Source organism: Bison bison, unplaced genomic scaffold (assembly GCF_000754665.1).
Source record: "Bison bison bison isolate TAMUID 2011002044 unplaced genomic scaffold, Bison_UMD1.0 scf7180017864487, whole genome shotgun sequence".
In the NCBI taxonomy this organism is placed as follows: domain Eukaryota; kingdom Metazoa; phylum Chordata; class Mammalia; order Artiodactyla; family Bovidae; genus Bison; species Bison bison.
Window position 1 is genome coordinate 878,539 of NW_011495047.1, and position 15,391 is coordinate 893,929.

General features: G+C 35.2%; 1 protein-coding gene across 1 annotated transcript in view; it reads left to right on the top strand.

Moving 5' to 3' along the window:
* PKHD1 (polycystic kidney and hepatic disease 1 (autosomal recessive)) overlaps positions 1-15,391 on the top strand; it is a 443,812-nt gene that overhangs the window by 288,392 nt on the left and 140,029 nt on the right. The window contains exons 55-56 of the mRNA XM_010863025.1: positions 8,657-8,770; positions 11,178-11,265. Coding sequence (XP_010861327.1) covers positions 8,657-8,770; positions 11,178-11,265 — 202 coding nt within the window. The remainder of the gene's footprint in view (positions 1-8,656; positions 8,771-11,177; positions 11,266-15,391) is intronic.

Genomic DNA, 15,391 nt, shown 5'->3' on the forward strand with positions numbered 1-15,391 from the left:
CTTTGACTGTGTGGATTACAATAAACTGTGGACAATTCTGAAAGAGATGGGAATACCAGACCACCTGACCTACCTCTTGAGAAACCTGTATACAGATCAGGAAGCAACAGTTAGAACTGGACATGGAACAACGGATTAGTTGCAAATAGGAAAAGGAGTACATCAAGGCTGTGATATTGTCACCCTGCTTATTTAACTTCTATGCAGAGTACATCATGAGAAACGCTGGGCTGGAAGAAGCACAAGCTGGAATCAAGATTGCTGGGAGAAATATCAATAACCTCAGATATGCAGATGACACCACCCTTATGGCAGAAAGTGAAGAGGAACTAAAAAACCTCTTGATGAAAGTGAAAGAGGAGAGTGAAACAGTTGGCTTAAAGCTCAACATTCAGAAAACGAAGATCATGGCATGTGGTCCCATCACTTCATGGGAAATAGATGGGGAAACAGTGGAAACAGTGTCAGACTTTATTTTGGGGGCTCCAAAATCACTGAAGATGGTGATTGCAGCCATGAAATTAAAAGACGCTTACTCCTTGGAAGGAAAGTTATGACCAACCTAGGTAGCATATTCAAAAGCAGAGACATTACTTTGCCAACAAAGGTCCGTCTAGTCAAGGCTATGGTTTTTCCTGTGGTCATGTATGGATGTGAGAGTTGGACTGTGAAGAAAGCTGAGCACTGAAGAATTGATGCTTTTGAACTGTGGTGTTGGAGAAGACTCTTGAGAGTCCCTTGGACAGCAAGTAGATCCAACCAGTCCATCCTAAAGGAGATCAGTCCTGGGTGTTCACTGGAAGGACTGATGCTGAAGCTGAAACTCCAATACTTTGGCCATCTCATGCGAAGAGTTGACTCATTGGAAAAGACTCTGATGCTGGGAGGGATTGAGGGCAGAAGGAGAAGGGGACGACAGAGGATGAGATGGCTGGATGGCGTCACCGACTCGATGGACGTGAGTCTGGGTGAACTCCGGGAGTTGGTGATGGACAGGGAGGCCTGGCATGCTGCTATTCATGGGGTCACAAAGAGTCAGACACGACTGAGCGACTCAACTGAACTGATTTTTATGAATAGATTTTTTTGCTGTGAATGCTTTCCTGTATTTATTTTTAAACCAGGCTCTGCTCTTTTTAGTACAGCAAATTCCCATTGGCTGTTTAATTTTACATATGGTATTGTAAATTTCCATGTTACTCTCTCCATACATCTCATCCCCTCCCCAAAATAGCTACTTTTTTATAATCTTATGCGTATGACTTTAACAAGACAGAAATTAGTTTAAGACATTCATGAATATGGGAATTCTAGAGATCTGGATCATAAATCTAGTTTAGCAACTTGTTACACAACTTCTGGAAAATTCCCCAATAGTGGACTTATAACTATGATATCTTAGACCTCAGAGATTGTGTGAATCATCTGTATCAGCATGTAGATGATGGAACTGAGACCCACAGAGATTATTGATTGGTTCCAAGGTCTCATAGCTGGTAAAGAGCAGGACCAGAGTTAGAAGTTATTTTAGTCACTTCAAATCTTTGTCCTTCAAGCCTTTGCCCAAGGATTACCTTTACTATGAACATTTTCTGTCTCCATTCAGTAGGTTTTAGTGTATCTTTTCTTCTGGCTCATTCTATCATTCATATCATCATTATTGCACTCATTTTTATGTTATGAAATGGTATGTTCTCATGAATGTCTTCTCTGTATTAGATGATAGACTTTACAATATTTTTGTAACCTTTGTACCTAGGACATAGTACACTTCTGATAATGTGCCATATGACTGACTAGTGTATATATAAATGAATGAACACATCTAAGTCTGTCTTTCAGCTTAATACCTTTTTCTTGCAATACATCCAGTCTCCTGACACTTAAATTTCAACAACTGCGAGGACGGACTTGTAGTGTTAATGTATAAGCGACTATGTTTCCCCACCCCCATATGGGAGAAATAAACGGGGGTAAAAACACATTGAAAAAATTGGTGATCTTGTACAAATCTAAAGTATTTTCAGTCTTACTCTGTCTAGGAGAGGAAGACTTATAAAAATGCCTGACTCAAAGCCTGTTCAATAAACATTGGTTTGTTGAGTGTTTTAAATGTTTGTATTTCTTTGCCCAGGAATAGCTGTCTGTACGCATCCTTTACATCACTGTCCTTTTTCAGATGAGACATCATTTCCATGCTTTAATTTGTGTGCTTTGTTATCTTAGATATCAGTGATGTTAACATGTTATTGATCCAAATGTGCAACTCGATGGAAAGTGTTTTAATCTTATGCATACTTTTAAAATTGCAAATGAAAATTCTCTCGTGATAGTTTGTAGGAGAATTTCAGAGAGGGATAATCAGTAATAATATATGTGTGTCTTTAAAACTTCACAGAAATCTCCTTGATCCCTAAGTAAACAACACATGCCCCACATTTCAGTGTCCCTGAGGACTCTGCAGAACATTGTACCTGGCCTGTCAGAGCCAGGTCACATGATGCACTGCCTAGTCACTCAGTAATTATGGTAGGAACTGGGTTTTTAGCCTAAAAGTTGTCACATATTGTTTTGCAGAGCCCATGATGGGTATTTGTCAGCCCTGTCTCACTTTGTAGCCAGGAGCCTAAGGTCATCATTAGCACATGACTTTGATTGTCAGGAAATGAAGTACTACGTGTATGGAAGTTTCATTGCTTCCATGATTGGGACTGTCTCAATCCTAAAGAAGAAGAAAAATCCATACACAGTTTATTGCCTTCCAAACTGACAGTTCTGTAAGGCTCATTGGATGATTAAGTAATAAGAAGGAGACAAACCAGAGAAAAGTGTAGATTAAAACATATCCTCCAGCTTAAAGCCACAATACCCAATAGTCAGACTTCTTGAGTTGCCAGAGAGAATCCTCAGATGATGTTTGTTTAAAAATAATATATTAAATAAAAAACCCAAGCCAAAAAAAATATATTCTTTCAAGTTTATGATTAAAAATATAACAAATTAACTATATATTTCATATGTAAATTTAAGGGTACATAGGTATCTGTTAAATAGTTTGTAACTTAACTAATATAGACCATCAGCCAACTAATCAGTTTCTGTCTACACTGATCGTTCTCTAATCAAACTACTGGTTAATAAAAAGGTGAAATCAAAATAATATGGCTTATAAATATTGTACTTATTTAACTACAAGGGCAAAAGCATAAAACCTGTGTTCTTTATAGGTTCAGCAAGCACTAAACTCCATTTCTGTGAGGTCCTAAGAAGATTGGTAGCCCACAGTTAAATAACACATATTTCAATATCAGATCAAGAATAGAATTATCTATTTTCAGATGGATATTAGTTCTCTGACAAACATCACATTTTTCTTAAATGTATAGGTTTTAAAGCACGATCTATCTTGGGTTTGTCTCTACTAGACTGACTTAACAGTAACCATTTTGGTAAATAAACCTTAAAAATATGCATTTTTTGTATGTCAGTTATACTTCATTAAAGCTTTAAAACATTTAATGGTTTAGAGAAGCAGAAAAACAAACGTAATTTTGACCAATTTTCATTCTTTTGATGAATAAGTACTTATTGACAAGTATCCTTGAAATATAATCACTTACTGTGTTTAGAATATGACATGTGTATAAAATATAACACATGTACAGACAAGTTCATAAAATAAAGAGCACATAAACAGGAATCCATGCTGCTGCTGCTGCTGCTAAGTCACTTCAGTCGTGTCCGACTCTGTGCGACCCCATAGATGGCAGCCCACCAGGCCCCACCGTCCCTGGGATTCTCCAGGCAAGAACACTGGAGTGGGTTGCCATTTCCTCCTCCAATGCATGAAAGTGAAAACTGAAAGTGAAGTCACCCAGTCGTGTCCAACTCTTAGCGACCCCATGGGCTGCAGCCTACCAGGCTCCTCCATCCATGGGATTTTCCAGGCAAGAGTACTGGAGTGGGATGCCATTGCCTTCTCCATGCTAGTGGGAATGTAATGGGATCTCATGATTGTGTTAATTTGTGTATCTCTAATGTGATTTGAGCACTTTTGAAATTTTTCTTGTCTATTTGGTATCTTTTTTTTTGAAGTAGCTACTCTCTTGCCCCCTTTTAAATGATGAATTATCTTTTTTATATTGATTTGTTGAAGTCACTTACATATTTTGGAAAGTACCTTTTGTTAGTTATATGTGTTGCAAATACCTTTGCCTAATCTGTGGCTTGCTTTTTCAGTCTTCTAATGGTGTTTCTAGATAACTGGAAAACCTTTATTTTAGTATAATTCATTTTATAGATCTTTCCCTAGATGAACTGTATATTTTCACTGAAATATGGTAAGCAAACATATGCTGTATGGTTTTAATCCTTTTAAATTTGCTAAATTTGCTTTAGGGTCATCATATGATCCATATTTGTGAATGTTTTATTCAAGCTTGAAAAGAATATGTTTTCTTTATGAGTCTATTTCCCATCTACACCTATTATTTGTTAATTGTATTAGTCAAAACTGTTACATCCTTATTATTTCCTTGTTTATTTTATGAGCAGTTGTGTTTAATTTGACACTGTTATTTTAGGTATATCTACTTTTCCTTATACTTCTTTTAATTTTTGCTTTATTTACTCTGAAGCTATGATGCTAGGCACATACATACTTAGTATTCTTATGGGTGAAATGAGTCTTTTTCACTGTGGAGTATCTGATTGTTTTCTGCAAGAGGACTGGTTAAAATTACCTAGTTCACTGTTTGGGGGACAAACCATAAGTGAACTCTGCTAGAAAGACACAGCCTTTTCTCTCCGGGAGTGTACTGTAAAGAGTAGGAAGCCTAATAGAAGGCATTTAGAATATAGTTTTGAAGCATTGAGGGAAAACACGGGATGTGTGGTAGCCCACAGAAGGCCCCTTAACACAGATGTAGTTGACAGGAAGGATCGTAGAGAAGGTTGCCTCTGAGCTTGGTTTGGTCTTGTTTGGGGACTTGGTTAAGGTGGCTCAGCTCTTTAGCATGGCAAGGAAACTGACAGGCAGGGGAAGGGAGTAGTTCTGAAGGCATAAATTTGTTTCCAATCATTTGCTATTTCAAAGCATTTTCCAATGTTCGCAATTATAAATAGATAACACTGCAGAGGAGAACTTTGGGCATTGACCTTTGCCTGTGTTCCATATTGTTTCTTTAGGGCAAGTTCCTCAAAGGAGACTTACTGCAACAAGGGGCCTGGACCTTTTTATGCACACAAGGGGACATCTAGTTCAAAGTCATAGGAGGCTTTTAGAAATAAACTACAGTGAAGCCAAGTTTTGAGGGGTGATTAGGAACAGGACAGGATGAGGCAGGCATATAAAAGCCTGGGGAATCTCACGGACACATAGGAGGGTAGAGGGAGCAGAAAGTAAGTAGTTCAGTGTATGTTGGCTTAGTTACCAGGTATGGAGAGTCATGCCCAAAGGGTGGACTTTACCTGTAAACTAGGTTTGTAATTGATTATACCAAAGAGTTAATAAAATCATATAAGGCCCTTTTCCCTTTTTCTTACCTTTGAAGTTCATGGAATCCATTTGTACCATATTCCTCAAATCATTATAATAACAGTTATCTTTTATATACCAGAACTTACTTTCCTTCCATCTCCCCAGGTGATTTTAGCATCTGGAACGTATTCTGTTTCCCCTCCATTGCCCACCATCATCCTAAATTGTGACAACTTCTCTTTACTTCTTTCCTGTTCCTCTGTGGCCACGTGTTCACTGATGGGACTTTTCAGCCTAAGCCCAGCTCCCCCGCTCTTTAGCTGTGTCATTTCTTAAATGCTCCTTAACCTCTCTTTGTTGCCATCTCCTCATGAGAACCTTAGCGATACCCATCACTGGGTTGTGAGAATTCAGTGAAATCATGTATGCAAAAACACCTGGCTTGTCTCTGCAGCATGGCAACAACAATTTCCCCTCCTTTGTGAGTATCTGCATCCATCAAGCCTGAAAATGCCTTTTGTTACAGTTTAGAGCATCTCTAAGCAGCTTTAGAGAGGAAAATCGGAGGATTGTATGATTCCTAGATCCTTCTCTTAGCTATGGTTCCTCTCAATTAGGGACAAAGCCCAGGCTGGTGAGGGCGCTTCACCTTTCTTTTGCTGGATTTGAGCATTCAGTGAGGAGTTTGAACTTTAAGGCTTCTCATTGAACAGCTTCTACACATTCGAGAGACACTGTTTTCATGTTAACATAGCATGTCTTTCCTTCTCTTAGGTCATTCTTGCCTTCTTTCTGCTTGGTCCCTGTTCTCCATGTTTCCCTTCCCCCACATCACAGTGAAGAATCCAAACTCTGGCCATTTCAGATACCCAAAGATCACGGCAGGCTGACTAATTTTGCCCAGACTTTCTGTGAAAGCTCCGCATGTGCTGCTGTTTTGGGTTGCATAATTGATTTAATCTCTGATTTTAGAGGAACGTTGAACTCTTTTCGTGGGACTCTGCATACATTTCTCTAGGGCAAAAGCTGTCCTACTTTTTTTTTTTTTTTTTCTCTCTGGTATCTGTTTAGTGCTAGGCCATTTTCCCCCCAAGAATCTAAACTACCCTCCGTGAAATAAATGAAATCACAGTTGGAAAACAGCTTACTGGACAGACTTCAAACCGCCAGATAAGAGCTACACCGCACACATTTTCTGAACATTCTCCTCCTCCCCAGCATCCCTTCTTTCTGCTCTAGCACGTCTTTGTTTTGGCTAAGAGGATATATTAGCCACTCAGCTGAGTACCTAGGTGGAGCCACCAAGTACCATCTTACTGAGAAAACAGGCTGTGGGGTCTAATTCTTGCATGCCCATTGGCCTACTGTTTGACTCCAGGAAAATTTACTTATCTCTCTGAGTCTTACTTTGAACACTCGTTTGTAGACCGATGGCTATGAAGCCTGGACTATAGAGCTAGGTATGCAGCAAGCTGGCAACTCACACTGAGCTTTTGGCTACCCAGGTATACATGGGGTGCCAACTGGGGAACATGATTTTATGCCCCTGAAAGACCACTTAGCCAAAAGAACAACCGGGAAATTTTAAGTTTCCATTTACTTCTTATCATATTTGGCAGCCTCATTCTGGGTTATGTTTTCAGGCATTTCAAAGTGGAAAGACATGTTTGATAGCAGATGTGTTTTGTCTGCTTCTCTTATCCAGTTTGGAGATAATCTTCTCATTAGTTGCTTCTTTAAAAATCTAATAAGTGTACTAAGTTGTTTTAGTCATGTCTGACTCTTTGCGACCTTATGGACTGTAGCCTGCCAGGCTCCTCTGTCGATGGGATTTTCCAGGCAAGAATACCATTTCCTTCTCCAGAGGATCTTCCAGACCCAGGGATCAAACCCGCATTTCTTACTTGTGCACTGGCATTTGTAGGCAGGCTCTTTACCACTAGTGCTACCTGGGCTTTGTAATATTTCATATCCTCTAAGATATATTCCAGGACTTCCCTGGTGGCTCAGATGGTAAAGCATCTGTCTACAATGCGGAAGACCCGGGTTCGATCTCTGGGTTGGGAAGATCCCCTGGAGAAGGAAATGGCAATCCACTCTAGTACTATTGCCTGCAAAATCCCATGGACAGAGGAGCCTGGTAGGCTACAGTCTACGGGGTCGCAAAGAGTCAGACACGACTGAGCGATATATTCCTGAAGATATATTCCTGAAGAAAATAATCTTTGATAGGTTCATACTCAGAAACACAGTTTCAGTAATTTCCCCAAACAATTCTATTTCTGTGAAAGTGACCAAACTCTGCAGTTTACATCAACAACTGCTCATTGAACATCACAGCCTGAAGATTGTGTCCTTATGCTGTTAAAAGAGTTTAGGCTTAAATAATAACCTATTATTTGTTTCATAAAACACAGCACAAACAGATCATTGTTCAAATTCAGACCATTACTTACTAGTTGGATAAATTTGGATGAATTCCTTAGCCCCTGTTCCTCGTTCTGTATGAGTATTTAACACTGAGATGAGAATCTTACTTCTCTGGTGTGTTGTGAAGATTAATTGTTAAAATACATGCAAAGCAATGTGGGGATCCAGCCATAGACAGTGTATGTCAGGTTTTGCTGGAATAATGCTGGGTAACAAAGAATCCCCAAGTTTCAGTGGCTCTCAACAACAAATATTGATGCCAGACTCGGTTTGACTTGGTTCCAGCTAAGGGGTTTTGTTTGGGTCTGCTGCATATGTTTCTTCATCCAGACCCTGGGGGCTATTTAAGGAATTCTCCTTGCATGGCAGGAAATGTTATTATAAAAGATCAGATGAAACTTGTCCAGCATTTTAAAGCATCAACTCAGAACTGGCATTACTGTCACTTCTACCCAAATTTCATTGGCCGAAACAAATCATGTGACCAGGCTCACTGTTAATAGGTCAGGAAAGTACACTCTGCCTTAAAAAGAGTAAATATTTGCTGAGCAGTAATCCAGTCTCCCTCAGACAAGTTTGCTGCATCTCATTTCTCCACCTTTTCTTATTTCATCTGTGCAACATTGGCTGTTTTCCACCTGCTCTATTTTATAGCATCTATTTTGCACCCTCAAAATTACATCACAACTTCCTTCTATCTCCTTAACTTCAAATAAATTTACATTATATATTTTTCTTTTTAAACAGGTACTTCAGAAAATCCATTAGAAAAAGAAAAAAAGCTTCTAATTCTCCTTAGAGCTTCAGAGGGAGTCTTTTGTGACCGTTTCAGTGGAATTCATATTGATCCAGGAACAATTGGTAAGAGTATAATGCCATTCTTATTAAAAATGAAATATATGTATTTCTGATAGGGAAGTATCATTCATAGAACACCTGCCAAATTCCAGGCAGTCTTCCAGAGAATTTATATTTATGATTTCATTTAATGGCTCTCTGGTAAGGAGTATCCATTCTAGATATGTCAAAACTAAGACTCAGAAATGATAAACAATATGCTGAAACCCATGGAGTGTTATGCTGTTAGAACCTTAGATTTTTATCCAGACTGGTCAGAAACCAAAAGCTGGACAGTCTGTGTAGTTATTCATAATATTTTTAACTGCTAGATCTAAAGATTATTAAGAAACATTTACTGTTGACAGTTTCTTATTTGAAACTGCCATAGTACCAAGTCCTATTTTAAAATTCATCTACAGAAGAACAAAGAAACTGGGACTGAGCTTGTATAAGTATAATGTAAGGGCCACACAATAAAGTAGTTTTAAGGGAAAAGTATAGGAGACTTTTTATAGATTTCTGGTATTTTCTTATTTTCTCTGTATGGCAATTCCAATTTTATTTTATTTTTTTTTATTTATTTTTTTTTTCAATTCCAATTTTATAAGATCTCAGTCACTCAGTAAAATGGAAACAATCATTGTAGGATAGTATGAAGTTTGATAACCTAGTTTCATAAAGTATAGCCCTTGCCATATAATACTTTGAGAGTGCTTTATTGCTTCCAAATGATTTTTCATAGGTGCTATTTATCTTTTTATGAACATGAGGTTAAGGAATATTTTACTTTTTTCCAAGTTGACAAACTAGATGGATCATAACAGGAACACAGACTTTTTTGGTCTGGTAACCAGTATGTTCCATGGAGTGCCACCAAAGACGTGAACTGGACTTGTGTTAGGAGTATATGAGGGTGTGCGGCTTGATTCCCAATGTCAGCTGTATTGCCAAAAAAGTGTTTTTTGAAAATTTCTCTGATGCTAAATTGAAAAAGGAATGAAATGTTTGTCACCGCATGAGTAAAATTTAAAATAATCTCTTCAAGTATTATAATCTCCTTGAAACAACTAAGAAATTGTGTCGTTTTGCAGTAAACCTTTGGTGACTGGGAATGATCAGGAAATCTTTCTGGTAAATTAAAGGAAATAAAATGGTTTATGTTACAATCTTTGTTGTTAGAAATTCTTCTGAATTACTCCATGTCCCTCTCCTATCTAGATTTCTTAGCTAATAGTGGAAAAGATTAATTTTTTGATAATGATGATATTATATTATTGTTATGAAAGACTGATTCCACGACATGTCCTGAAAGTGGGAATATTGTTTTCATTTCCACTAATCCTTATTTTAGTTTTATTATCTTCTGACTTTTTGCTGAATTAGAGTATGGTAAAATTGTGGGTGCTGACACAAATAGTTGATTAAGTTCTAATTAATTGAGCTTTTTTAGTTCACATTGGATGAAAGCCCAAAGCATACTATTTATGCCTGGCTGGTGTTTACTTCCTTTATTTATGCATTTGCTGCTAAAAATTATGAAATCTTTGGATTTCAGTACAAGGGGTACATTAATCCAGGGGTATGAAGGCAATCAATCCATTTGGGTGCAGGAAGAAAATACTAGAACCTTCTATTCAAACATGTATAAATATATTCATTTATATTTATGGTTATTTACCTAATAACAAATAAATATACATGTTAAGGGTGCACAGTCATAATTTTGGTGCTGCTTGATTTCATGCTCAAAACATATTTAGATGACTAAAATATGGAGAATTTTGCCTCTTGTGATTTTAAATAGCAATAAAATGTGTAAGAGGAAAGACCTGAAGGAATAAAACTGGACTTCATCAAGCATGTCCCTGGTAAGACTTTAATTTATGAGTCTGAAATAAATTATATTTTGAAACAAAGGAGTTAGAGATCTATCCTTTGATATCTGTAATGCAAAAAAAAAAAAAAAAATCTGAAGTCCAACCACTGAAAATAAAGCTCATAGCACCAAATCTTTTTCTTCAGGAAACAAAATTACCCTTTTCTTTGGAAAATCTACTGTATAACACAAAATATCAAAACCAGTTAGCTTCCAACAGAGTTGCAAATAGTTTGGAGACACTTAATGGTGGAAATATAACTAGTTAGCTGGTAGAGTGGTCTGTTTTCCAGCTCTTGGATTTCTAGATGGGATGTAGCATTCATTTCTCTATAGCTTTAAAGAGAAAAATGTTTCATAGCCATGTGAGATATAGGTGACTTGCTGAAAATAAAGCACTTAAATGTTCTTTTTATACTAAGGTGGACATCTTAACATATAGTTTCTGTATCACGTATCTTGCACAATAAGCCCTCCAATGAATTTTACTTGTGTGGTCTTAATTTTCTTGGAAGGAGTTTCCTATCAAACTGTTGCTCCTTTTATTTTCAGGAGTGTTTGGGAAAGTTCAGCTTCATAGTGCTTATCCTAAGAAATCCTGGACACGTCTTGGGGCTGACATAGCTTCAGGCAATGAGAGGTAAGGAATGAGAGTAATTTAGGGGGATATATTTTTTGCTTTAACTTGCTTCAGCTGGAGGTTTTGTTACAATAGGAAATTAAATTTTAGATTAAGAATCATAATTCAAGGTTAGATAAGTGGGAAATATTAAAGGCTACAAGGATTTAAAATATTCTCTGTAACATAATAGAAGAACAAACCAAGCAAAAGGTGGGGGAGGATATAATTTATTTAAGGAGTAAATTTTATTTATTTATTTTTATTGTTTATTTTTTAACTTTCTGTTTTGTATTGAGGTACAGTTGATTAACAATGTTGCAACAGTTTTGGGTGAGGTTCTTAGCCATATATATGCATATATCCATTCTCCCCCAAACTCCGCTCCTGTCCAGGCTGCCACATAACATTTGCAGAGTTCTATGTGCTGTACAGTAGGTCCTTGTTGATCTATTTTAAATATAGCAGTGGGTACACGTTCATCCCAAACTCCCTGACTATCCCTTTCCCCCATCCTTGCCCCTGGCAACCGTAAGTTCGTTCTCGAAGTAAGGAGTAAATTTTAGATAATACATGTTTACTGCTGTCAGTAAATCTTTAAAAAATATGAATTCTATGAGATAATAGATAAAATATGAGGTGGGACTACAATATCTGAATTGAAATGATGAGACAAAATGAGTGAGATGAAGTATATAAAGAACGTTATGGAATTTAAATTCAATGATGGAATTTAATAATACCTTGATGGCAATAAAGAATGAAATCACCGCTGCCTCAAAGTGAGTGCGTTTGTGCATGCTAAGTTGCTTCAGTTGTATCTGACTCTTTGCGACTCTATGGACTTGTAGCCGGCCAGGCTCCTCTGTCCATGGGATTCTCCAGGCAAGAATACTGGAGTGGATTGCCAAGCCCTTTTCCATGAAATGAGTAGGCAACATAAAAAAGAAACTGATGGAATCTACACAAATGAAAAGATAAGATAAAGAGATAAAAATAATAAAAGAGAAGGTATTAGAGAACAGAAAATAAAAGCACATTTTGGTAATAGCTCTTTTAAATAAGAGTCCAGAATAATGACACCACAAAGAATAATTAAAACAACTAAAAACACATAAAAGAGTTGGAATTAGTTCCATTTCATTTGAACAACATTGAGAATCATGACTGCTCCAAATCCTCACAGCACAAGAAAAAACAGTGAAAAAAGTAAGAGAAAAACAAAAGAAGACATAAAGCTTGATAACATTAGAATTCTCTACACCATTAAATGTCAGAAGATAGTAGTGCAAGAATCTACACATGTGTAGGGAAAATGATTCTAGGCAAAGGTTTGGCTTATAAACATAGACCCTGCTAAAATGCTGTTCGCATATGAAAGCAAAATATACCTTCCACTTTCCAAGAACTGAAAAAAATTAAAAACTGTGTTCTAATAAAGAGATTAAACTGAATCTAAAATTTAAGAGTGCAAATAAAATCCAGAAATTGTAAAAAGATTAATAAGAATAGGCATAGTAAGGAAAGTTTTACACTAGATAACATAATATAGAAATGTAAATCTCTAAAAAACATGATAGGAAATTACCAGTAACAGAAATAGTAATGAAAGTACAGATATGAGTATAGATATAGTAAGGTAAGTTTTATATCAGATAGTGTAATATCTTATATATGAAATATATAAAGTAAATCTCTAAAAAAAGAAAGGAAATTACCAGAAACAGAAATAGTAATGAAAGTATAGATATGAGCATAGATACAGTAAGGAAAGTTTTATATCAGATAGCGTAATATCTTATATATGAAATATATAAAGTAAATCTCTAAAAAAAGAAAGGAAATTAATAGAAACAAAAATAATAATGAAAGTAATGAAGTTTGCTTACCTCTTTCAGTTTAAACCTTTAAATTAGATTAAAATTATAAAGAAAAAATGAAGAAACATGACTAGTAAAAATTTAATTGGTATATATAAAATATACATTTGTTTACCCCAATATAATTATAATTAAAAAGTTTAATAAATTTTAATAAATTATATACAAGATAATCACAGTAAAATAAACAGAGATTAACACAAAATTTTAGCCAACTACCTTAATCTTTTGCAAGATGTAAGAAAAAAAATGATATATCTTCTCCTAAATAACTTTTGTATTAAAGAGATCAAACTTTTATAAATAGAATACTTGGAAAATAACAGTAATAAGAATTGAATAAGACATGGCCATACATGTCATCACATTAAATGCTTTTATTGTTGAATAAGAAAATATAAAAATAAATGAATCAGGTCGTTAGTATTAGAAACCAGAAACAAAATAACCACAAGCCTAATGAAATCAATACATACCTGATAAAGACAGAAATTGGTAATTTACAAAGTAGGAAATTAGTAGACTTGATTTTTTTTTTTTAGAAGTACTGGTAAATCTTTAATAACTAAGCACACAAAACAAAATATAATTCAGAAATGGAGATTTAAATATAATAGATATTGAAGAGATTAAAATTGTAATCTAAAAATATGTATATCTATAGAGTATCATTCTGAAATTAAGAAAAAATAAGTTATATATAGAAACATAAATGATCATAATTGTCTAAAGAAGACTAAAAATTGAGAGAACCAATAACAGCAAAAATCATAATGTTATCAAATATTTATTTCCAAGAATACATTTCGCTCAAATAAATTTATGGCATGTTCTACTCATTCATTCAGTCATCAAATACTTATTGTGTTGTATAATCTATTCCATAGCATAGAAAAATATATGAAGATTGCCAATTTGTTTTAGCAAGCATGTATAAAATAATTTTTAAAACAGCTGCTAAAGATAACTCAAAAAGAGAAAACTGAGGCAACATCCAAGTTGTATCCTAAATAAAACAGCAACAAATGAAATCCAGTAATTTATTGGAAAATGAGTGATTAATTCAAGCGAAGCAGGACGGTTTGAAACGAATTAATTAATATAACTTACCTAAATAAAACAATATAAAGACTAAGAATTTGTTCAGTTTGGTACAAAACAGAAATGCATTTAGTAAAATTCAGCTGGCATTCTTGGAATAAATGATAAATTAAGACTATACCGATATGTTTCTTAATGGGGTGGTTTAGTCATTAGTTGAGAATCACTGCTTTAAGTAATAATACAAAATAAATAATTAAAAATCTCTCTTATACAAGCAACTTTCTTTTCTATTGAAAAACTGACATTAAAAATAGTTGTATATTACAGCTATCATTAAAAATAGTTATCAAATTTTTAGCCAATATATTGAATCAAGTAAATACTGTAACTAAAAAAATCAGCTGTAACTACCAAGAGGAATTCAAATTATCGTGGTTTTTTTTTTTTTTGCTGATTATATACACTTTTGTTCTAGAAAAGTAGAGAATCATCTGAAAAAACAACAGGAGCATTCAGTAAAAGCACAAATCAATAGGCTTTTAATATGTGAGCAATAAAATTTTAAATTACAGTGTACAGTGTTATTTAAAATTTCAATTGAAAATATCTATAAATAAAGAAGTGAAATTACAGGAGCCATAAAAGCAGATCTATAAAACACCAGTCAAAGGCATAAAGGAGATTGGAATAAATGATGATGCATAACATAAATGGAAAAACTCAATGTTTTAAACATGTCAATTTGATGCAAATTTAATCACAAAACAAATAAATGCATTTTGAATCTGACTCATGAAATCTATGTCTTTTGGTACAATAAATACTTGAAGATAGCCAAACATTATCAATTATTTAATACATACACACACATATATATGTATATATATGTATATTGCTTTCCTGGTAGCTCATTTGGTAAAAAATCCTCCTGCAATGCAGGAGACCTTTCTTTGATTCCAGAAAGACCTGCTGGAGAAGGACTAGGCTACCCACTCTAGTATTCTTGAGCTTCCCTGGTGGCTCAGCTGGTAAAGAATCTACCTGCAATGTGGGAGACCTTGGTTTGATCCCTGGGTTGGGATCCCTTGGTGAAGGGATCTTTCATATATATATATATATATATAAAGGTGTGTGTGTGTATATATATATATATATATATATGTATGTATATATATGTATGTATATACACACACACACCTTTAATGTGAATATATGTATATATA